The 24305-nt window shown below is 37.4% G+C and overlaps 1 protein-coding gene and 1 long non-coding RNA gene across 4 annotated transcripts in view; one reads left to right on the plus strand and one right to left on the minus strand.

The window, feature by feature from the left end:
* Window positions 1-24305, minus strand: part of slx4ip (SLX4 interacting protein) — an 81007-nt gene that overhangs the window by 49562 nt on the left and 7140 nt on the right. For all 3 annotated transcript variants that reach the window (XM_021480542.3, XM_073919417.1, NM_200411.1), the window contains 2 exon segments: window positions 18737-18826; window positions 18294-18420 (listed from right to left, as the gene is read on the minus strand). In XM_021480542.3, the coding sequence (XP_021336217.1) occupies window positions 18294-18420; window positions 18737-18826 (217 nt within the window).
* Window positions 1-24305, plus strand: part of LOC137487424 (uncharacterized) — a 43819-nt gene that overhangs the window by 17606 nt on the left and 1908 nt on the right. The gene's annotated exons all lie outside the window — the stretch shown is intronic.

Consider the following 24305-nt stretch of genomic DNA (forward strand, 5'->3'; position numbering starts at 1 on the left):
TAATGGTGTGTTGCTCAACTTGGATGGAAGACATCTTGGTTTACACTACATTACAGTATGTGCAACAAAACATAGAAGAATATTAGGGCTATTTCCGAATAACCTTTGCAACACTGGATGAAAAAAAATGGCCCGTATACTGTAAAAAATAAATAAATAAATAAATAATTTGCTGTAAAATTTACAGTTTTAGTGGCAATTTAAGTTGCCGGTAATACTGTAAAATGTACAAATGTACTGTAAATTAACAATTACAAACATGTTGTAGTTTTACAGCACAATTGCAAATATTAATTTACAGTACGCTTGTCATTTTTACAGTATTACTGGTCATTTTGTAGCATTGCCACATGCGCTTCACTTTTTGACTTGTCACTAGTGACATTATGTACTGAGGAATTCCCCACACGTCATTTATTACCTGATTAGTACTTCGAAGATAATAGGCTAGGAGAGCATTTATAGAGGACTTTTTGCTTTATGAAAAAGAGGAGGGTGAAAGAGGTGTAGAGATTGCGGTCATCCGTACATCGCTACTTTAGCCTGTTGGTTACTCATTGGACTGCCCTTGAGAGGAGTATTCGGACTATTTGATCATCGTCAGGACAGAGCCCCAGGTAAATTTACTGGAAAGGTCTGTATGTGTGAACAGACCTTTTTTGAAAATACTGGTAAATTCGTTCTGCCAATTTTTTGGAAAGAAAAGCTGTAACATTACCAGAAATTTGCCGGAATCCTGTGCTGTGTCAACGCAGACGGAAGATTGCTGGAAAGAGCGAGCTCATGTCTGAGACATCTAACCAATCAGAATTCACATCTGCGCGGTTTATGAAAATAAAAGCCTTTGAATATTTGTCCAGACACATTTATGTAGCTGCTAGATGCAAGTCAGATAATGTTTCTAATGTTTGTTCTTAATGCCAACTGTGTAAAAAATATCGGTAAAATACTTATGATAAATCGCTGATTGTTTACCTTTAAGCTCTGCTTGACACGTGCACGTGAAGTGCAGGAGTGCTCTGGCGAGCGCTAGCACACACACAAATGATGAACATCTCCACTTGTGAAAGTGTTCCTCCATATGTTTTCAAATAAGTTGTTCACAATACTGATCCATCCACATAATTTGTAATTTAGTCAATGTGTGTAAACTTTTAACTGCGGTTCGCGTTTCTGCCTTTGGATGTCTCACAAAGTAGCTTCATAAATAATAAAGATTTAGATAAAAGTGAAATCATCAAGAAAGGCCTGACCCCCTTTTATGTTTAAAAATACAAGCGCAGCCATTTATAGATCATTTCTGGTTAATGATATCAGTATTTACCGGTATTTTGAAATGGATGTGTGAGTGGTGTTTTCCAGAAAAATTCCAGAACATCCGTGCCTGTGTGAACACCATTTTTATGAATTTACCGAAATCGTTCTGGATATTTTCTGGATATTTACCACTATCACTGTGTGAAAGGTGCTAAAGTGATCTGGCTTTATTTGTAAATGTTTTGTATGCATGTTGGCATTTACTGTTTGGATCATGGTAATCTAATATATTGGTGGGAGTCCATTTATCAGTTTGTTTCAGTCTGTTTCTGTTTGTTATACAATTAGATTAATTTGCTGGATTACAAATTGTTATTTTTCACAATAACAATTGTTAAATTGTTACTTTTTATAAGTGAGGGTAAATGTTAAAATTTTTACAGTATTAGAACCAATTGGAATTGTTAACTTTTAGTGCATGTGTTAATTTTACAGTATTAATGGTAACCAAAAATTGGTAGTAACACTGTACATTTTACTGCATTTTTTTAAAGTTACAGTATTATGTTGCTATCATGGCGACGCGGTGGCACAGTGTATAGCACGATCGCCAAACAGCAAGTAGGTCACTGGTTCAAGGCTCGGCTAGGTCAGTTAGCATTTCTGTGTGGAGTTTGCAGGTTCTCGCCATGTTTATGTGGGTTTCCTCCGGGTGTTCCGGTTTCCCCCACATGTCTAAAGACGTGGTATATTGTGGCCATGTGAATTGGGTAAGCTAAATTGGCCCTAGTGTATGTGTGTGAATGAGTGTGCATGGATGTTTCCCAGTGATGGGTTGCAGCTGGAAGAACATCCGCTGTGTAAAACATATGCTGGATAAGTTGGCGGTTAATTACGCTGTGGCGACCACAGATTAATAAAGGTGAATAACTAAGCCGAAAGAAAAATGAATGAATGTTTCCATAATTTAATTCCGACTATAATAAAACAGTTTGCATTATTATGTTTAACACTTGTTGTTTTTTTTAATCATGAATCTGTATTGGTTTTTGTGTAAATCTCCAAGTCTGCATTTGTTTCATACAAATACTACAGAAAAACATTAATACTGTAAAATGTTTTTTACAAATAAAAAAACATTTCAATATTAAAATATAAAACATTTTTTTCCTGCTGTTGCTAATGAAATTGATAATTAGGGATGAAGTTCAAATGGATAGTTACCCTATTTCAACATTTACTCTCCCTTATGTGGTGTTAAACCTTAATGAGTTTCTTCTTTTAAACATAAATGCAGGTTGACTGTACCCACTGACTTCCATATTAAGAAAAACAAATTGACTATGGTTGACATTGGGCACCATTACCAGCATTCTTCAAAATATCTTCTTTTATTAGAAGAATGAAACTCAAATAGATTTTAAAAAAAGAAAATGGTGAGTAAATGATGGCCAAGATTTCATTTTTGGGCAAACAAGCTACTTTGCATAATATTTTTGGAAATCGTTTTTAGGACTGATTAATAGAAAGTTAAAATTGAATTGTTAAAAGTGAAAAAGGCACATAATTAGACACATTTGATCAATTAAATATGTGCTTGATATATCCTCATTTTTAATTTAGTTTTGCATAAATGTATTAGGCATGGGGCGATAACCGTTTTCAAGGTATTCAAAACCACCAAAATGTTCTGCTACACTGTTCCAACAGTATATGTAAGATTTTTTCTAAATGTTTTTTAGGACAACAGTATCTCCAACAGAAAAGATGTCCAAAGATACTATTTTAAAAATGGAAAAAAAATCTGTGTTTTTGAAACAAATAAAGACAGCAGAAGTCAATGATTCATTTGAAGTATTTATGTTTATGGCTACAAAATATTTAAAATGTTTCTCAAAATAAAATATATCGTGTTCAAAGGGGAAAACGTTTTTGTTTTTTACCCAGACATTTAAAAAGAATATATTTTAGAGCAGTAATCACAGTATCGTGAAACCATGATAGTTTTATTCAAGGTTATCATACCGTCAGAAATGTATATAACCAAACTGTTACATTTTCAGTAATATTGAATAAAATCTGAATGGAAATGTTTATATCAATGCAGCTAAATGAACTGCATAGTTTTGTCCAAACTATAAGGTTTTGGTTATAAAGCAAATGCCAGTGACACCATATAATCATGTTGCAAAAAATGAAGTTATCAGAGTCCTACTATTTTGTCGATCAAAATCCTTGCAAGTGTCCAAATTCGATTCACTCATTCATGCTAAATCAATTTCATACAAACTAGTTACATTCCAGCTAGAATGTGATGCGAGTCATTTATTAAGTTCCTAAATTTGTGTCTATTCAATTGAAGGAGATGAAACTGGAAAGCTTTTGTGAACTCGACTGCCAGAAACTGATCTTTGAATTTACAGGTTTTCTCAGTAAAAGTACTCCTGGAAAAAAGAGGTGAGAGTAAGTTAAAGAAAAGAAAACAAGCGTTTCTTATCGTGTTATAACTCTTGCAGTGAAAGACACTGAGTTGATTTAGTTTCTTCTTAAAAAAGATTTTGTTGGAAGAACCTTTGAGCAACAATCTAATTAGGTCATGATCTCGCTTTAAACCCTGTAACTCTGTTTTAAAGGGATAGTTTTTCCTAAAATAAAGATTCTGCCATCACTTGTTTACCTTGTTCCGAACCAGACTCTTCTGCTAAATACAAAGAAAATATTTATTTTAAGAAATGTTAACCAGTAGCTTTTGTTGTTGTTCTAGTATAGATGTCAACTGCTACAGGTTTCCAAAATGATTTAAAATAGCTTTTTGTATGAATTTAACAAAAAAAAAAAGAAAAGAGTGTAATTGGTTTTAGACCAAATAAAGCCTGAAATATATTTCTGTGTCGAGTGATCGCCAAAACCCCTGGCGCATGCCTTGCAAAGGCGTCCATTTATACATCTGCATTCTGTTTGTGTTGCTTTAACAATAACAATTTAGAAACACTATAGCTGGCAGTGGGGTTTCTGTTTCCATGTTACTCTGTGTTGAGTTTTTTTGTGGGTGTTTTGTTTACATTGGACATACTTGTAATGCTGACTTACTGTACAAGTAGCTCAAACTCACTTATTCAAAGACGGAAACCAGCAGACATGCAACAACTTTAATCAAAGTAAACCCAAGACAAAAGTATTAATTATGGAGCTCCTCCAAGGGACTCAACACTTGTTAATCTCGCACGCCCCAACAGGCATGCTCCTCTACAGTCAGTTATTTGACTGTAGTTTGTTTATTACATAATAAATTACGTAAAATTACATAAAAAATATGTACAAAATCATACAAGTCAGTCTAAATGAATGAATTGCCAAATGAAACTGTTTAAGTTGTCTGGTTAAATTGTATTTATATTGAAATGTATATCACAAAAAAAATTAAATAAAAGTCATTGCAATGTGAAATTTTTACAATACTGTGCAGCCCAAATGTGTTTCAAATTTTTTAGCGGTACCTGTCAGTAAAGAGTCTGGGATTGTGCGGAGGCCATCTGTGTGGACTTGACGCAAAAGTATAAATGAGTGTTAAGTGTGAGTAAGGGCGTACTCACACTAAGGACTGTTGCCTTGAACCGTGCTGAAACACGCTTGTCAGTCACTTTTGACGCTCATAAATAATCACAAAAGTCCTTGTGGTGCAGGTATTATGAGGTTTGTTGAAGTTGCAGCGTACGTACTGAGGGGGTTGCGTCTTTAATAAACTACAACAGTTTCTGTTTACTTGGGCCTAGTTCCAAATTAATTCTTTGTCTTTTAACATCTAAAGCACCAGCTTTGAACAGGAAAAAGTGTCTCTTAAGTAGCACCAAAACATTGCTGGGTAAATAAGGACAGCTTGTGTCAGGGGCTAAGAAAAGACCAATGAGACAAACAGTTTTAAACGTCATATTTGAAATAGCAGCAGAACACATAATCGCTTTGATTCTTTATACAAACTATGGCACAGTGCGTGAACACATTGGATTCTCTGTGTTTGGATGTCGATATATGTGTTAACAGAATTCATTCATTCATTTTCTTTTCGGCTTAGTCCCTTTATTAATCAGGGGTTGCCACAGCAGAATGAACCGCCAACTTATCCAGCATTTGTTTTATGCAGCACTCTGACATGCCCACACATACAAAACGGCCGATTTAGTTTATTCAATTCACCTATAGCACATTTGTTTGAAATGTGGGGGAAACCGGAGCACCTGCAGGAAACAGGCGGAGAACATGTAAACACCACGCAGAAATGCCAACTGACCAGCTGAGGGCTTGAACCAGCAACCTTCTTGCTGTGAGGTGATCGTGCTGCCAACCGTGCCACCTTGCTGCACCGTTAAACGAATTATTAACATTAATAGAAAGTAATTGTTGATGTTGTGTTTGTATTTGACACTTGTGTTTGCTAAATGAGATGTATAGAGTGATGTCAGACCTGTCTCTACAGTGGCTCTGCAGCCAGGTGAAAAGCAAAGCAGTTCATAAAAGGCTCGTCAGAGGAACCGGCTCTGAACAAGCACCTGGTTCATGCTGGTGGAAAAATGGTTTAAATTATGAGTGAATTTTCATTTACTCATTGACAGAGGTGGGTATAGTAATGGATTACATTTACTTTATTAAATTTACTTGAATAAAATAGTAGGGTAATGTGTACTTTTTGAGTACATTTAAAAATGTGCATTTTTACTCTTATTCAAGTAAATTATTAGAGATTAAGCCTTAGTCTTACATCGCTGCATTTGGCAGTGTTCCTCCGTTACTGTCAAATAATAATAAATATGATTCATTTGACTTGTTTGCAAATGTCGCCAGGTGCCACATTGGAGAGGTTGTGCCGCGAGAGGTTGCTATAGAGACGCGTCTCCCGCTTTTGGTTAGAGTGCGCGTTTGAATTTTATACTGCGGTTACACCATGTTGCCATCTGCGGTTCCGAGAAGGATGGTCACGCTGTCTGTGCAGAGAGCTTATCAGACCAGCTCACCGCGACCTCAAGTTCAGTCTTTGTTTTCACTCCAAGAGGTCAACATAGAACTGACATCGCAACATATACGTGATCCACAGCTCCAAGTCAGAATTATTAGCCCACTTGTATATTTTTCCCCATTTTCTGTTTAACAGAAACATTTTATCAAAATATTTCTATAGTTTTAAAAACTGATTTAATTTAAGTTTGCCATGGTGACTTTACATGATATTTTACTAGACATTTTTCATGATACTAGTATACCACTCAAAGTGACATTTAAAGGCCTAATCAGGTTAATTCAGCAAGTTAGTGTATAATAAGGTACCTTGAATTGTTTTAAAAACATTAAAACCTGCTTTTATTCTAATCTATATATAATTAAGAATTTCTCCAGAAAAAAAATGTGAAAATACTGAAGAATTCCTTGCTTTGTTAAACATCATTAGGTAAATATTAAAAAAAAAAGAAAAATAGAAAGAAATATCCCAGGAGGTCGAATAATTTTGACTTCAACTGTGTGTGTGTGTGTGTGTGTGTGTGTGTGTGTGTGTGTGTGTGTGTGTGTGTGTGTGTGTGTGTGTGTGTGTGTGTATATTAAGGGTGTAATGATACGGGTATTCGTATTGAACCGTTCAGTATGAGACTTTCGGTTCAGTATGAATTACAATACGAACGATTCGATTTAGACTAACATCTAAAAAGATAAAAGAGAATAAGTACAAAATACAATGTTTTCAGTGCAGCAATCCTCAACATGGCATCCCAGATAAATACGATGCACACTCCTCTCCACCGCATCCCTCCCAGCTCTTCAGGTACGTTGGTCACAACTCGCTCCTGCCACTCAGGTACATCGCGAGCATACGCCTCCATCGCTCTTCAGATACATCTGCTATGACAGTAAGCTATTTTAGCGGTAATATTTGAGCATATCAACTCATTTACACTGACATCACGGAATCAGTAACTGGAACTGGAACAGCATTTAGACAGGCAATTCCTACAGATTACTACAATATTACATTTGATTTTTATAGCAGCTTTTTTGTTTCGAGTGTAAAGAAGGATTTGTTTTATTTGCTGCTAAGCAGAAACCCCGGAAGTATAGCTCAATCACTGTTTTAAGTAAAAGAAAAAAACCAAGATCATACTTTAATGTTGTTAGTTTTAATACATTAAAAAATTTAAATCAAAGAAATCCTCTGACTTTCTTCTTTTTTTGCTGTATCGGAAACATACTGAACCGTGACACCACTGTGTCGTATCGAACCGAACCGTGATTTTTGTGAACCGTTACACCCCTAATATATATATATATATATATATGTGTGTGTGTGTGTGTGTGTTTGTGTGTGTGTGTGTGTGTGTGTGTGTGTGTGTGTGTGTGTGTGTGTTTTGTTGTGTGTGTGTGTGTGTGTGTGTGTGTGTGTGTGTGTGTGTGTGTGTGTGTGTGTGTGTGTGTGTGTGTATGTATGATGAACAGTAACTAGTAACTACTTGAGTAATTTTTTTATTAGATACTTTTTTACTCTTACTGAAGTAACTTTTAAGATTGTTACTTTTACTATTACTTGAGTAAAAATTTCAGCAAGTACTCGCACTTTTACTTGAGTATAGATTTTGGATACTCTACCCACCTCTGCACATTGAACTATACCTTTTTTAACTATCCCAATTTGTAGCATTTGTAACACAGACACAAATAGACTCCCCGACAGGGTCATAAAGAGTCTTCCTTCTTAGGAATAGTAAAAATCAGAAAGAAAACAGACATGTGCCCCGAGTGCAACTTAAGTCGCTCCAAAAAATCATTATTTCTTAAAAAGGGGAAGATTCGGAAAGTAACCTTAGTTTTGCCCTTTTGAGGGCAGATATGCTTAAACAAATGACTACATAAAACACTGCAATCTCCTGTCTTCCAGCAGAAAACATTTCCTTGGTTAGCATGCCAAGAGTCCGGCTCGTGCTTACACCAAGCCAAGACATTTGGTGGGAAAAGTTCCCCCTTTCCCGCCCTCTCCAAAGCATAAATAAATCAACTCACTATGAGCTAATGGGGAAGCATGAGGTAGCCAGTCAGGGAGAATCTATGAGGGCTGACATTTGGAAAATGGCCTTTGCAGCTGAGAGCCGAGCAGACCACTCAGGAAATGTGTCGGCATGTGACACGCTCGCTGCATGTGACAAGCACGTAAACAGACACAGGTTGACAATAGACATGTCTAACTTGAGAATGGACACACAACACCATGATTGGCTCATGCTTGATGAAGCCATGTAGACTCAAGTGGGCTGACACATGCAGGAGGAGGGGGGAGGTGAGTTCTCTGGTACATGAGTAAGTTCACACAAAAGGATCAGGGGAGAGTTAATAGCTGTTGATAGCCGACAGCTGGAGTGGTCACATGTCCTGTGACTGGGAAGTCAAAAACTCTTTGGGTACGTTCCAATGGCCTGAAAGTTTGATGTGAAGTGGACTCCACAAGGTATTTGACCAGTTTAAATGAAATTCAAAATCTTAAGGAGTCCTTACTGTATATACTCACTCTGACAGCCTCTGTAAATGACATGAACCAAATGTGGTTAATGTCAGTTTCATTCAATAAGTATTAGAAAGTATTAGAATCACATGTGTTGCACCATCCAATGTTATTTAAACAATTATTAAATTTCATGGGGGAGGGGGAGGGGGTATTTCCCTGAGGCAATCGCTGATATAGAAGGGAATAAGACAAAAGACACAAGTGAGTACATTTAAAGGTTAACTATGACAAATGATTACATAAATACTGCCCAGCCAAAATAAGTTGCACAGTCAAGAATGAATGCTTCTGTTGATGGAAACAAACTTTGACATTGCATTAGGTTGTTGAAACAATGGCATGACGAATTCACACTGTAGTCAAAGCTAAAGAAGATACTAAAGATGTGCAGTGGGATGTGCAGCAAACATTGGACCCATCAGACAAAGACATCAAAAAGTCAATTGGTGGTTAATTCATGTATGAAAAAGCCTTCTTTCGCAATTTGTGCCTAATGAGTTTTGTCATTTTCATCCTATATTATGGCCATGGGATATCTCTTCTGACATTTTCAGAAAAAGATTGCAACACTTATAATAATATTAGGGTGAAATAATTGTAGCCAAACATTTCAGCCAAAAATACACTCACCGGCCACTTTATTAAGTACACACAGCTGCTTGTTAACGCAAATTTCTAATCAGCCAATCACATGGCAGGAACTCAAAGCATTAAGGGCATGTAGACATGGTCAAGATGATGCAGTCAAACTGAGCATCAGCATGGGGAAAAAAGGTGATTTAAGTGAATTTGAATGTGGCATGGTTGTTGGTGCCAGACAGGCTGGTCTGAGTATTTCAGAAACTGCTAATCTATTGGGATTTTCACACACAACTTTCTCTAAGGTTTACAGAGAATGGTCAGAAAAAGAGAAAATATCCAGTGAGCGGCAGTTCTGTGGGCACAATGTCTTGTTGATGCCAGAGGTAAGAGGTGAATGGCCAGACTGGTTCGAGCTGATAGAAAGGAAACAGTACCTCAAACAATCACTCGTTACAACTGAGGTATGCAGAAGAGCATCTGAACGCACATAACGTTCTAAAGGCAAAAGAGTGTCCAACCTAATACTAGTAAGGTGTACCTAATAAAGTGGCCTGTGAGTATGTTAATAATTGAAAACCCAGTCATAGAAATTATAAGTATTTACTTGCTTTAATCCAAAAAAGCTATTTTTTTTGCTTACATTTTACTATTATAAATAATATATTTTTCATAGTTTTTTTTTCAAATTAATTTAAAGATGTATTAATAAAATGAAAGTCTGGACAGTACACACTTAGGCCTAGTTTACACTAATACGTTTTAGTTTTAAAACAGCATTTCAGAACGAAAACGTTCCACGTCCACACTAGCATTTAACCTAGCGTTTCTGAAAAGCTCTCTGTCCACACTACACCCCTGAAAGCACACATTACGTGACCACACGCACACTTTGGTACACTCTGCAGCATCTGCGCACGTCTGAACCCCAGGTAATTAGCGAGTATGAAAACACCTCCCCAGGTGAGAGCAGCGCACGTCGGACAGTTCACCAAGGATCTTCCGCTGGATTTCATCTCACTATAGTTGTTAAATGTGAAATTTAATTAATCTTGTCTCTATTTAAAGACTCTTTGATCTTTTGAATATATTAGGCCTACTTGTTTTCAGGTAATATGTTTTGGCTGAGCGCAAAGATAAGTTAATATATTAATTTATGTAACCGTGTAAACGGATTCTGCACATTTGACTAATTGCTTGCCCATATGGTATAAACTTATTGTATATTATACTTTTATAATGGCTATTATTGATTATTAAAACTAATATTCAGCAAAAGAGATGGAGTATTGTACTTTTAAAATAAAATAAAAGGAGGCACTTATTTATAGGCTTTGTTTGTTATAAATATGCATATAGTGAAAATGACGTGATATAAATATGTAGCCACAACATACCTTAACATTTTTACTGCTATTAAGTTAATATAAAAATGAAAATAAGCAGTTCCTTATATTATGTTTTTATTTTATTTTTATGTTAAGATTAAGTGAAACAATAGCCAGGGTGATGCGAATGATTTTATAAAGTACACTGTTCCTTTTATTTTATTCTCTGACTTTTATCCTAGCAGCAAGAGGAGAAAACATACTTTTATTTTGCTCAAAAAACATATACATACATTTTGAAAAATAAAAGTATATCGTTTCAAGTTACGCTCTCTTTTTTTTTTGTGGTATCAATAAATACGTTGTTAATGGGAATGCTTTTTGTTTTCCATATCAAACTTGCAAAGTCTAAACTTATAAGGGTGCAAGACTAAACTTTGTGCACTAGCCTTTGAGGAAAAAGCCCCAATCAGAGAGGTGAATACCTGCAGTCATGCCTGTTTTCAGACGTCTTCATTTTTTCCCCATCCATACTGAAACGGAGCAGCAGCGTTTTGAAACCAAAATAGCCTCTTCAGCATTTTTAAAAATGCTCCGTTTTCTATGCTCCGGGGTGGAGCAGACAGGAGTAAAGGTAGCAACACTTAAGCATTTTAAAACTAAAAAGTATTATTGTAAACAGGGCCTTAATGACAGTTTTGCAGTTTGCAACATTATTTGACCCACATTTTGAATAAAGTTTATTTATGAAGCACATTAATCTTCAGCTTTGCTCTGACCTAAGTGCTGAACAAAACCAGTACAACACATTTAACACGGTATATTAAACATTATACACTATCCATTTAATGTTTTATTTGTATATAAAATAAAATTTTAATTTAATTTGCTGTGGACACCAAAATGCAAATATCAAAATGCCAATAAATGAATGAATAATATGAGGGGGGGGTGTCTCCTCACCTCCACCACTATATAATTTATATTTGTTCACATAAGAGAGCAATGTGGGTCGTAATTCCTGCATATCTGCTAGGTGATCACGCTGATATGTGTAAATGAGAGTTTAGTGTTTGACCTACACACTGAACATGTGACCTTTACATTAATTTCCCAGTAACAGTCCAGATCCATTTCCTGCTGGAGGCCTAAAAATACTTGAAACGACTATGTTTAAGTAAGGGAGGCAGTGTCCGTGCACACACCCTGTGTGAGCGTTTCATCATTTGTTATGCTTATCTGTCAGAGATAATGAGTCAGTCTTTCTGATATATTAGACAATAACCCTGTTCTCACCTGGCCCAGGGGTGAGACATTGCACTTCTCACAGCAGTTAGATACACAGCGAGCAGTGATTCATGATGTGTTTGTCAGATTAGCTCATCTGTAATCGATCTCTAATGAGAGGTGCTGGACACACACAGACAAACCGTGTCATGAGTGAGCATTGAGGCAAGTCAATCATTATCTGGCAAACCAGCTACTGACAGACCCTGAAAACCCCAATATTCAATGCCAGACTATAAACAACCACCTCCTTGCTTTTTTATTCTCTGACTTTTATCCTAGCAGCAAGAGTAGAAAACATACTTTTATTTTACTCATAAAACATATACATACATTTTGAAAAAATAAAAGTATATCGTTTAAAGTTACGCTCTATTTTTTTTTTTTTTTTTTTTGTGGTATCACAAAATACGTTGTTAATGGCAATGCTTTTTGTAATTTATTTGAGTGCAGTGCTAGCATGACATTATGGGGATGCAGACAGAAACCCAAATAACAGCATTGTGAGAAACTTGCAATCTTGAAATATTTACATTTTGCATTTTATTTAGCGATATTTTCGGCCTGTAATCATTGGTTTTAGAAATGTGTTTTACATTTTATTAATATTCATTTTTGGATTTCTACATTTTTGATCAGACATTAGCCCTGACATTCTAAATAAAGTGAAAATAAGATCACATATGGATGAATAAATTCCTGACTATATACTTTTTTTAAATGTAAAAAATGTCCTTTGCATCATGATTACATCATCTATATGAACTAGTAATGATTGAATTTATATTGTTATATGCAGTGCTCAGCATAAAAGTTCACCCCTCCCAGATCTCTCTTTAAAGTTAACGTTTTTTTGTTTTTGTTTGGTGCTTTACAATAAAATAATAGTGCATATATACTCACTGGCCACTTTTTTAAGGTACACTACAGTAGTACCTAATACACAGCCACAGCCTACTTGAGTATTGTCTATCCCTCTGTCCCTGACCACAGTGTACACATCTTCTGAAGGCTACTTCCAGCAGGATAATGCTGCATGTCATCAAGAGCTGTTTTTTTTTTTTTTTTTTTGAACATGACAATTACACTGTACTCAGATGGCCTCCACAGTCACCAGCACTCAATTCAACAGAGCACCTTTGGGATGTGTTGGAACAGGAGATTCGCATCATAGATATTCAGCTGACAAATCTGCAGCAACTGCATGATGGTATCAAGTCTATATGGACTAAAATCTCTCATGAATATTACTAGTACCTTTTTAAATCTATGGCACAAAGGATTAAGGCAGGCTGAAGGAAAAGGGGGCTCCAACCCATAGACTAGTACACTAGTAAGGTGTACCTAATAAAGTGGCTGGTGAGTATACATTAGATTAGTCAGTATAGCCAAAACTGGAACACAAAACAAAAAACACTTAAGGTCACTGTTCAAAAATTAGCACACCCAAATGAACATTTTTTGTGATAAAATATTAAATGCAACTTTAATAAACAGGAAAACTCATAAGAAACAATTAAAATATATCAAATGTAGTTGAAATGTTCTAGTTGGATGTTTTGTGTGTGATAACTCATTTGTATCAAAGTCCCTTTAAGGCAAGTCATTTCACACGGCACCGGCGGCCATCTTTGACATGCCTCTCGGGCAGTATGCTCGGGCATTCTGTTTGAATGGGTAAACATCAAATTCTCCAAAACTGCTTACCATTGAATTTCATATTAGGAATCACCAATAAAATTAAACAACAACTGTCGCTTTAGTTTCATTTCTAAACATCCAAATCACACACAAATCTGCAGAAACTCACGTCTGGTCCGAGCCCCTTCCCTGGAGTATCGTCAGTCTATAGTAAATGATGATTAGCTCCTGTACAAGAAGGTGGGCTTTTTTCACCATATGTCGATCGATGATTGACTCCTCTACTAGTAGGCGGGGCTTTATTCACCATATTGACCGCTACAATTTTCCCAATTCAAAAAAGATACGAATGACATGTTTTGTGTATTCTAGAGTCTTTGTTTGAATTTAAATGTATTATCTTTCTATTCCTAAAGATGCTAGCTGACCAAACTCTTATTTTAATATATATAACTGTTAAATAAAACAGATTTGTTTAAATGCACCAAAATATATTGCCAATATTCACTGAGAAATTGATAAAATATTAATTTTCAAAAGAAGGTGTACTCATTTATGCAGAGCACTGTATATCGATGTTATTGGGCTGTGAGATGACTTCTATTGTGATGCACAGTTGAAGTTAAAATTATTAGCCCTCCTGTGAATTTTTTTTTCTTTTCAAATGTTTTCCAAATGAGATTTAACGGAGCAAGGAATTTTTCACAGAATGTCTGATAATATTTATTTGTTTATAATGTCTTATTTGTTTTATTTCGGCTAGAATAAAAGCAGTTTTTATTTTTTTTAAACCATTTTCAATATTATTAGCCCCCTTAAGCAATATGTTTTTGAAGGTCTACAGAAGAAATCATCATTATACAATGATCTGCCGGATTACCATAACTTGCCTAAATAACAAAATTTATTTAGTTAAGTCTTTAACCTGCACTTTAAGCTGAATACTAGAATCTTGAAAAGAATCTAGTAAAATTTTATGTATCATGACATAGACAAGTCAGTTATTAGAAATGAGTTATTTTTATGTATGTAGAAATGTGTTGAAAAAAAAACTTCTTTCTAGTAAATAGAGGTCTAATAATTCTGACTTCAACTGTATATCATTATCGCGATATGAAATTTTTGTCATATCACCCAAGCCTATTAAACTGGATGCAATTCTAGTGCTAAACAAGAACAGAGACAGATGAGCAGCTCTGCAGTGGTGCAGCTGTGCCTTGACGTGCCATGAGAGGGGCAGCAACATCTAAAGAGGAGAAATTTCTTTTTATGAGCTTAACTGCCCTGTAATCTACCTCTCTCAGCAGGACCTGGCCCATGCAGTGAGTCAGCCTTTTACAGGCTTTAAGTGCTACCTGTGCAAAAAGAACCACCACCCTTTAAGGCCCCAGTATATCTCAAACGAAATCATAGAACGAACTGGCATGATGTCATTACAAACTACTGTAAATCTGCCCAAAATTATGTTATGTACTTAGTTTCAGTGGATTGACACTGCTTGTTTTAGATGAAAGAGACAGGCCCAAATAGAGTGGGAGGCCTTATGAACTAGGGTTAGGTTGATGATATGGATAACTGATTTTCAATGTATGCAATCACTCAATCATTGTTTCAAACATGAAAAGACATTAGCAAAACAGGTTGTAAACAATGTCACATAACGTTACATGAAAAAACAGGTTGCAACAGCCACCACTGTTTATTTTAAGAACAAACTTGCATAGAAACGTAATTAAATCTTGAATACAAGACCTTAATAGGCTATAGCAAATATTTCTTAACCCATGTTTTGTGACTCATGGGTGTTTTCTGTTTATTTTGAACTGCATCGTGGGAACTTGATCTCTGACAGCTTCAACGATGAGAAGTATAAAGTGACTGATTTGCATTTTAAGTATAGTTTAAAGTTGTCAGGGCAGAGATCAAGGTCCCCTAATGCAATTCAAAAGTGCTAAAAGTGTCTAAAGATAAAATCGATTGAAATTGGGATCCGTTGTTCCTCTTTAAATTGTAATATGACAGATTTTTCACACAATTTACGGTTATTTGTTATGTGTATTATATATGAACACATCAATATAGAGAGTAAAAAATGGATTAAAGAGCTTTGGAAGGAGTTGAATGCATTTGTGAATGCTGGATCAATGCTCAGTAGGGGTGTCACGATTTCGATTTTTAATCAAAATCGATCGAAATTTATGCTCAATTTCGATTATCGAATCAAAAAATAGAATCGTCGATGCTGCAACACCACCATGTCACGTCAGCTTGGCTTGCCAAGCGGGAAAAAAACAGGCTTGTTGAAGTGCTTGTTAAACTGCAGAAGCAGGAGACCCGTCGACAGAACTTAAACCCTCTCCTCTTTCAATGAAGTCGCCGGTGTGTAAGCATTTTGGATTTCCAGTGAGTTATGTTGACAACGTTTGTGTTGTCGACAAAAAAAAAACCCAGTTTTGCAAGCTCTGCTATGTTTTTATTACGTACGGTTCGTCCGATAGACAACACCAACATCGCGATCCTCCGCCCGCCCCCGGCGCAAATCCGCTCGTGAAAAGTACACACTCAGGCCCTGTTTACACTGTCTTTGTTTTTAAATGGCATTTTAGAACGACAACGATTTGACATCCACAGTGGTGTGTAGCGTTTCTGAGCAGCCCTCCTTCCTCTCTACCTCTGAAAATGCACATCACGTGACCACACAGACACAGACGCACTCACAGCCATGCGCTCGAGACAGCAGGTCCAGGCAGTCAGAGGACTGCTTCAATCTTTCACTCACTTGTACTTAGTCATTTTAGCGAACACCTCAGATACTGTTGGCTGGTTCCTGTTGGTTGTGCGTCTTTTTTACCGACGCCATTATAACGACACAGATCACTGCCTATTCACGAGTCCCGCAGAAAAAAGTGATTGACAGGTGGTAATTATGCGTGTATCTTGCCTTTATTCATTTACTGTATGATTTGTTTATGGGTAAAACAAAGACCATGCAGGTCAGGTAGTTTAAATGGTAGGCTACAAATAATTAATTGGTCATTAATTAATTATTCATAATCGAAAATCGAATTGAATCATGCCTTTAGAATCGAAAATGTAATCGAATCGAGGATTTGGAGGATCGTGACACCCTTAATGCTCAGGTATCACACTATCACATTTTTTAAAATTTGATTCAGAATAACAAGCTGCGGATTGAATTTGTATACATTTTATATACATTCACCTCGATTCTGAATGTCATTTGTTCATGAAAAAATATAATTCAAAGAGTTTATTTTAAGAGTAAATAACTACCTAAAAGGTTGAGTAGAAAAACCTGCTCATAGATCAAATACATAACAGGAAATTGCAATTAATGCAAGAAACATTCTTAGTGTAATTATGATTTAAGGTAATTATGAAAACTGAGCAAGATCAAGAAATGCAAATCAAAAAATGGAACTGAAAGATCACTGACAAGAGTTAAAGTTTAACTTGAAACATTATTGATATCAATTCCTAAAATCTCAAAGTTAAACGCATTATGCAGTTTGAAAAAAATATCTAGTAGTTTTGGCATCCCTGATCAAAATACAGAAAACTTAAAGCCAACTGCATGATAGTTTAAACGCAACATGAGAATATCAAGAGAAAAGCAGAGGTGGGCGGGTGAGACATATGGCCTGCATACATGCTGAAGAGAAAGCCAAGTTAAACACATTCAGCACATCTCTATGGGGGCGGTCGAGACACTCCTGGGGAGTGCTACCTAGTCTCAACTAGTTTTCATTTATGCTGGCATGCAGGTATGTCATCAATTTCTCTACTTTGTTATGAAATCTCTCCCTTCCTGCTGTGGGACAGCAACATACTGAGCACCCGTGCGGTAAAGCTGTGTGACATGTCTCATGTTCATGAAGTAGAGTTCATTTTTAAAATAGGTGTGAGAGAAAAACGCAGGTCTTCACTTGCAACTTGATCACAGGTAATTATACATTTCAATAGCCTATAGCAAATTGTCAAATATGCAGGTGTAACCGATATTTTACGCATCTTGACAGATGCATTCGGTATTGTATTGGAACATTACAGTGGTAATTGTGGTTCAAAAGGGCACAGCAAAATAGACATAAATCAATATAATGTTAAGTATTAGTAGACATTAATTAAAGTAAAGGATGGGTCCATTCATCACCATTATCTCAATGCATGCCAAAGGTTTAAACTAAATAGTGTAGTTAAATATCTTACATTGGCAAACAACAACAACTCTAGATTATCTGAAGGGCACATCTTTACTAACCCATGAGCCCACAGTAAAGGAGTTGCCATAGGCAGTAAAACAACACAAATTGGTGGGTCAAGTTTCATTTACACTACCCACATGTACACTACATAAAACATACTTTACAGTTGCAAAATAGGTGTAAACACAAATGAAGTGCCTACAAGATCAAGGGTGTCCAAACCAATGTGCTCCAGAGTTTACCTTCAGCCCCAATCAAACACAGTTAAACCCGGTTTTCAGAGTCAATAGAAAATTTCAGACAAGTGTGTTTGAGCACGTTGGAGCTCAAATTTGAAGGACATTGGCTGCCCTGGAGCAAGACTGGACACTCCTGCACTAGAAAGCATTCAATTTCAGACACAGCTTAGATTTTGGAACAGAGCATATGTGTTTATACCTTCAAGACAAAGAGGGGCAGTCGGGGTGAGATCTTTCCTTGGTTTGGACTGGATCTTCTGGTATCTGGCCTCTTGGAACTGCCTCACCCTGGGCTCCAATGCATCCCTAATCAAAGAGCCCACTTCCTGTGAATAAAAACAAGTAACGGTTTGTGCAAACCTAAAAAAACCTCCCAAGGTGACATTCACTCGAAACCTTTTATATGGAGCTCAAATTTAACTAGAAGTGCTGCATGTAGAGTTAAACCTTGGAGGGGAAATCATTCAAAGCCTCTCTGCCTTTAGGCAGTGTGGGCCAATGAAAACATATATCTTATAAATGCAGAAAGAGGATGGGGGGATCCCCAAGAGAAGATCCAAATTCCAGATTCCTGCAGTATAAGCTTTTTGAAATGTAAGAGGACATACACAAACAAACAGAAACACACCCTCATTCCCATACCTTCCTGTGCGCTGGAGAGAACCAGTTGGCATTGTCTTGGTCGCCTAAGGCCAATATGTGAAGATCCACCAGCACGGCGTAATTCCCACACTTTTGAGAGAGAAAGAGAGAAGGATGAGGGTATTAAACACAACAAAAAAGAAGTCATCACTAAGCTGATTGAATGACACCTTCAAATCCATAGCTGAAGGCAAGTCACATCATCCCCTTCCTCTTGTCTTTGTGCATCTGCTTCCCCCTTTCTACCCAGCAGTTTTACAAGCTTTGTAAACGCACCTCATTAGCATTATGTCAGTAACCAGATACACTTGATCTCAGAGATGGAGGCGTTAAAACCAAAGCCATGCAGAGGAATGACACAGCAAAGGATTTGCAGGCTTTGCCAAAGGATGCCCTCGCTAACCTGTTAGTTTATGGAAATGTGACAAGAAAAGAAGAGGGCCCGAATTGGGGAGTCTGCAGAACTTCATCCAAAGACTGGAATTCTTAGAGTGCTGCGTCAGCACGTCAAGGACAATAAGTCATTGCAGAGTAGGGGAGCCAGAGACGTCGCGGCCGTTTAAGCACTCGTTACATCTCTGCTCCACACCGGCCTGATTATGTTTTACACATGAGCGCAAGAGCAAGCCTGTCACTGCGCTCCAGTCCACTCACACGGGTCTTTCCCAGACCACCCGCAAGAGGACGAAGAGGAGCCGGCACTGATGCATGTCAACACCTGAGCTCAGAGCTAGATGTGGCTGCATTGATTCCCGCATTGATGACATCAGAAAGAAGGAGACAGGAAGAAATTCCCCTATTCAAGACACTGACCAGAACACATTCTAGAGCACTTCCAGAGTGCTAGATAAAACCCTGATAGAACACGAGTGAGCGAGTGTGTGTTTTAGTGGGCCCTAGAGAGGAGCTAAAGTGGCCCGGGCCAGGCGGTAATGCTCTGGGTCCATGTTTCCCCAAAGCCATCTGAGAAGAGATGACGTGAGAAAGTGAATTAGTAGGGTGTGTTGGGTAAAGCCCATTGTTTAGCACCACTCTCTAGCTACACTCATTTTTCTCTCTCTCCTTACATCTCCACTGTCTCGTTCTCTTTCGTCCCATAAGCGATGATTTATGCCTCCCATACCAGAGGAATCTACAGCGACTGAGTAAATAAAACGTCTCCAGCATTCTCGTTTGGCTTCTAACCTCCAAATTCATCTCCAGTCAAGCAGGATTACGGCACATTATTAGCACAAAGACAGGCCAAATCGTGCTGCCAAATAGCTTTGTTTTTGACATGAAAGCATATTTTCCTCTAATTGCTGCTTTGTGTACATGAGGGTTAGTTTGGTGGCAGGGGCGCTGAACTTGAGGGACAGGCTGCCCCCTTGTGTCACACTACGGAAATGTGTTTTTTAGGAATTACCAACTATATATAGGTGTAGGCACGAGACAACTCTATTAGAATCTGTGTCAAGTTTGTTTGTATTTCACAGACATGCTTAAACATACATTCATTCCATCATCCGTGATAAATCTCATCCGACGCAGCATTAAAAGCTGAGAAAGAGTTAATCCTTTTGCGGGCAAGCAGAGACAAGAGCTAAAACAAGAAACAGAGGCATCTTTATGTATGCATGTATGTGGAGGACAGCAGATCCTTTAGAAAACACTGGCCGGCTTTCTCATCAAGTCTTTGTGTTGTGGCCATTCTGCGACTGACCAGTGGTTTCGGCTGACTGCCTTTTACAATTACTGTGGCGTGGGAAAGCATCAGAGGGGATGGACGGGAACTGTCAATCAGGCAGTGAAAAGGAGCTTGGCTTCGATGGTTCCATAATGTGTCTTCTTATGCTGCTTCTGGAACCGCCGCGTTATCGCATGCTGTTTTGTTTTTCTCCACTTTCTTTTCGAAATCTGAAATATGCCATTACAAAACACTGTAGGAATGTTCCCAGTGTTTGTGAGACATGTTCGCTCGGCTTTTCCAGGCCCTGTGCAACTATGGGACAGAGAGAAACAGTAAACTGCATTTGCCTGTTATGGGAGTCCTAAATGTGCAGTTAGAATGAGTCAAGTCCACATTGTTACAGACTGTTTGGAAAGAAAAACAAGGGTTGCTTCGAGAAGGACTGGTGAAATTGGTGTTTTAAGGGTTGTTTAGCAAAAACTGAAAGACATGCGATCATTAATTCACATATATGTTGTTTAAACATGCATATGCCATGCATACAGAGCACAAAAGAAGGTACAACATCAATTCATGCATATTATGATGCATAGGAGTAAAGGTCAAAGAGGTCTGATATGTTCACTGAATGGGAAAATACAGGTGAAACAGCAGAAAATGAATAAATGATGACAGAACCTTCAACTGTGGAGCAAATCTCTTTAAAGCGGGCAGTGAGAGGACACATGTTTCTATGAATGGAGAAGCCAAATAAATTAAACTTGGGGGTTTTGTACATTTTACAACCTTCCTGTTTGCATAAATACCAGCAAATGAACCAATGTTGCATTAACAAGCTACAATAAAAAGATCTGTAGATTTGGATTAATTTTTGTTGTTTGAATTCCCAAAACAGTCTGCGAAACTTTACAATAACAAACACTAAAAAGCCATCCAAAGTCTATTATTATACCAGTAAACCAGCAAATCCTTGGCTGTATTTGCATTTGAGAGTGGTGTAAAAACATAACACATTTTGCAACAGTTACTCTTGCAATGATTTTCTTGAATGTCTTACAGAAATCTCTTTCAGTTTGAAAAAAAAACAAAAAAAAAGTAAATCAGTCTGAAAACAGCTGAAACTAGAGGTGATCTCTGACCTTAGCCGCTACACAACCTCTGTTAAACTATTCCCTAAGCGGATGCATGAAATTTCTCAGAATCTGTAATCTACTAGACGTATGTTTGCAGAGTTCCTTTTGTTAGTGGAGTTCCATGTTTATTTGCTGCTTCATTATTTATCCCAGTGTAATGTATTAGTCTACCTTACTTATTTTAAACACTTTCAATGGAGCCTTTTCACAAAACTGTTATGATGCATTTAACGGTCAACATAATCTAAATTCTTTGAAATTTTTTAATATTTTGATTTGAAAAAAACTAAGAAGATTTATATGCATTTATGAATGCATTATATTATCTTTGCGTCAAACTAACAAATTACTGCTTATGCAAGGAGTTTCTAATGCATCGTTTATGGGGCTTAGAGTAAATTTGAAGTTATTCTCTCCTCTGGCTGCCGTCATCAGTCTCACAAACTATTTTCTTTTTCTGAAAGTCTTAACACTATTGTGTCATTTCTTTTTTATTATTTCAGCAAATAGGACTGTAAAAAAACTTTTTGTACTCTCCAATTCACTGCGCGTTAAGTTTACTTAACTTTGATGCCTTCGGCTACTGAGAAACCCGGAAATGTGAAAAGGGTCTATGGTTTTACCAAATTCTTCACTATTGTGCAATGAAAGTCTTGACAGCTCTCTGTCGCATGGTGTAGGAAGAGTGATAGTGTCTTCAGGAAATCCTTTGCAGATAGGATCGTACAAGGTTTCTTTAGTCTTTGCCATATTAATTATTGTACATAGAGCTTGAGGCAGAGCTGCTTTTTCATTTTCCTTTGGTTTGTTGATTCTCGTTGAATACACCTGAGGCTTCTTGTGGGTCAATAACCTCCAGATTAAACTGGTTCTTACATTTCACTCTTTATCAGATCAGCTTGACCTGCCAAAAACATACTACAAAGGCCCTGAAACCAAACAAACAATAAAACAGAACAGTACCAAATCAGTCCCTGCCATTCTGACCAAAGTCCACAACTAAGCTGTGCTATTTTCTGCTCCCTATTGTTAAGAAAACACACAAGGCAAAGCAGAGTCGCTTTCAGCTTTTTGGACTCCTACTCTGCATCACTTTCAGTTCCCAAGATGCTCCCCAGCTACCTTCTCTTATCAGTTTTACCCCCCTAAATGGGCTTTCTCCTGCCCTCTCTCTCTGATTAGTATTGGGCAGTCGGCCCAGGAGCATTTGTGTAGCTGTTGCCTGTTCGCCACCACACCTCCCTGCCCTTTTACCACTGCTATCACTGTTGTGAGAACCAGAACCCCTTTCTCTGCACTTAGCTCTGGGGCTAACATTAACCAGCCACAGATGTTTATACTGAAAGAGAAAGAGAGAGAGCGAGAAAGAGAGAGAGAGGGAGAGAGAGAGAGAGAGAGAGAGAGAGGGCAGCAGAAACAGTCTCACTCAATAAAACTCCCCCTCCGTCTAGCTCCGTCTTTGTCTTTGCAAGAGCGTCGCAGGTCGACGAACAGTCTCCGGAGCCTAAGGGAACTCTTTAGATCTCTGGGTGTTGCCTGTTAAAGGTTTAAATCTTTGGTCTTGACTTGCTGATTTTGTGTAGTGTGAGTCACCTGGAATTCTTTCAAGAGGGTCAACATTGGTGCTGTCAATTTCAAACAAGCAAAAGAGACATGAGACACAAACAAGTTTATCTAGATTTTTACATGGAAAACATGAAGCCGTGATGGTAGTGTGATTTGGGTGGTTGCCAAGATGTTGTTGTGCGGTTGCTAAGGTGTTCAATGGAAGATTTCTATTGGTTGAAGTAAAAACTGCCTACCCCCAACTCTCTAACATCATGTCTAAACTTGACATTGTCACAGCAACAGTGTTTGTTGTCAACACTGAATGTGAGTAAACTAAAGTTTCCAATACGTCCTCTTGCTACTTTCATCTAGCATAGATATTATTTTAGAAATTGTGAGATCTAGAAGCGCATCAAGCCCGTCCTTTGATGAATATCTATGACATCCAAAGTGGGATTTGTTATGTGACACTTAGCAGGGCTCTGAATCCAATAAAAATGAAAGAAAAAGACAAAAAAAGATTTGCAAAAATCTCACAAAACAAAAATCTATAAAAAGTTACAGTATAAAAATCCAGCTATCATAACCAATACTAAGATATGACAGTACAATATACCAATGAAAGAACTTCAACTAAATTATATTAAATAAATAAATAAATAAAAAGAATACTTGGGGCAACACGGTGGCGCAGTGGGTAGCGATCTCGCCTCACAGCAAGAAGGTCACCGGTTCGAGCCTGGCAGTTGGCATTTCTGTGTGGAGTTTGCATGTTTTCCCCGTGTTGGTGTGGGTTTTCTCCGGGTGCTCCGGTTTCCCCCACAGTCCAAAGACAAGCACTATACAGTAGGTGAATTGGGTAAACTAAATTGTCCGTAGTGTATGTGTTTGAAAAAAAGTGCATAGGTGTTTCCCAGTGATGAGATGTAGCTGGAAGGGCATCCGCTGTGTAAAACATATGCTGGTTAAGTTGGCGGTTAAGTATGTTGTCTACCATCTAGGTACTGACCAGGCTCAACCCTGTTTAGCTTCAGAGAGTAATCGGACTTCAGTGTGATGTGTCTGCGGCAGTAAAACTATTTATAAATACTTATTAACATTCATAAACAATTTACACAATTTTCACCATGCAAGGTTACTTATAAGGTTATAAAAACAAAAGCCTAGTTTTGTTAGCTATCACATCGTAAGGCGTTTCAAAAGGTGTCATGCTTCGAAT

Source organism: Danio rerio, chromosome 13 (genome assembly GCF_049306965.1).
Source record: "Danio rerio strain Tuebingen ecotype United States chromosome 13, GRCz12tu, whole genome shotgun sequence".
NCBI lineage: Eukaryota > Metazoa > Chordata > Actinopteri > Cypriniformes > Danionidae > Danio > Danio rerio.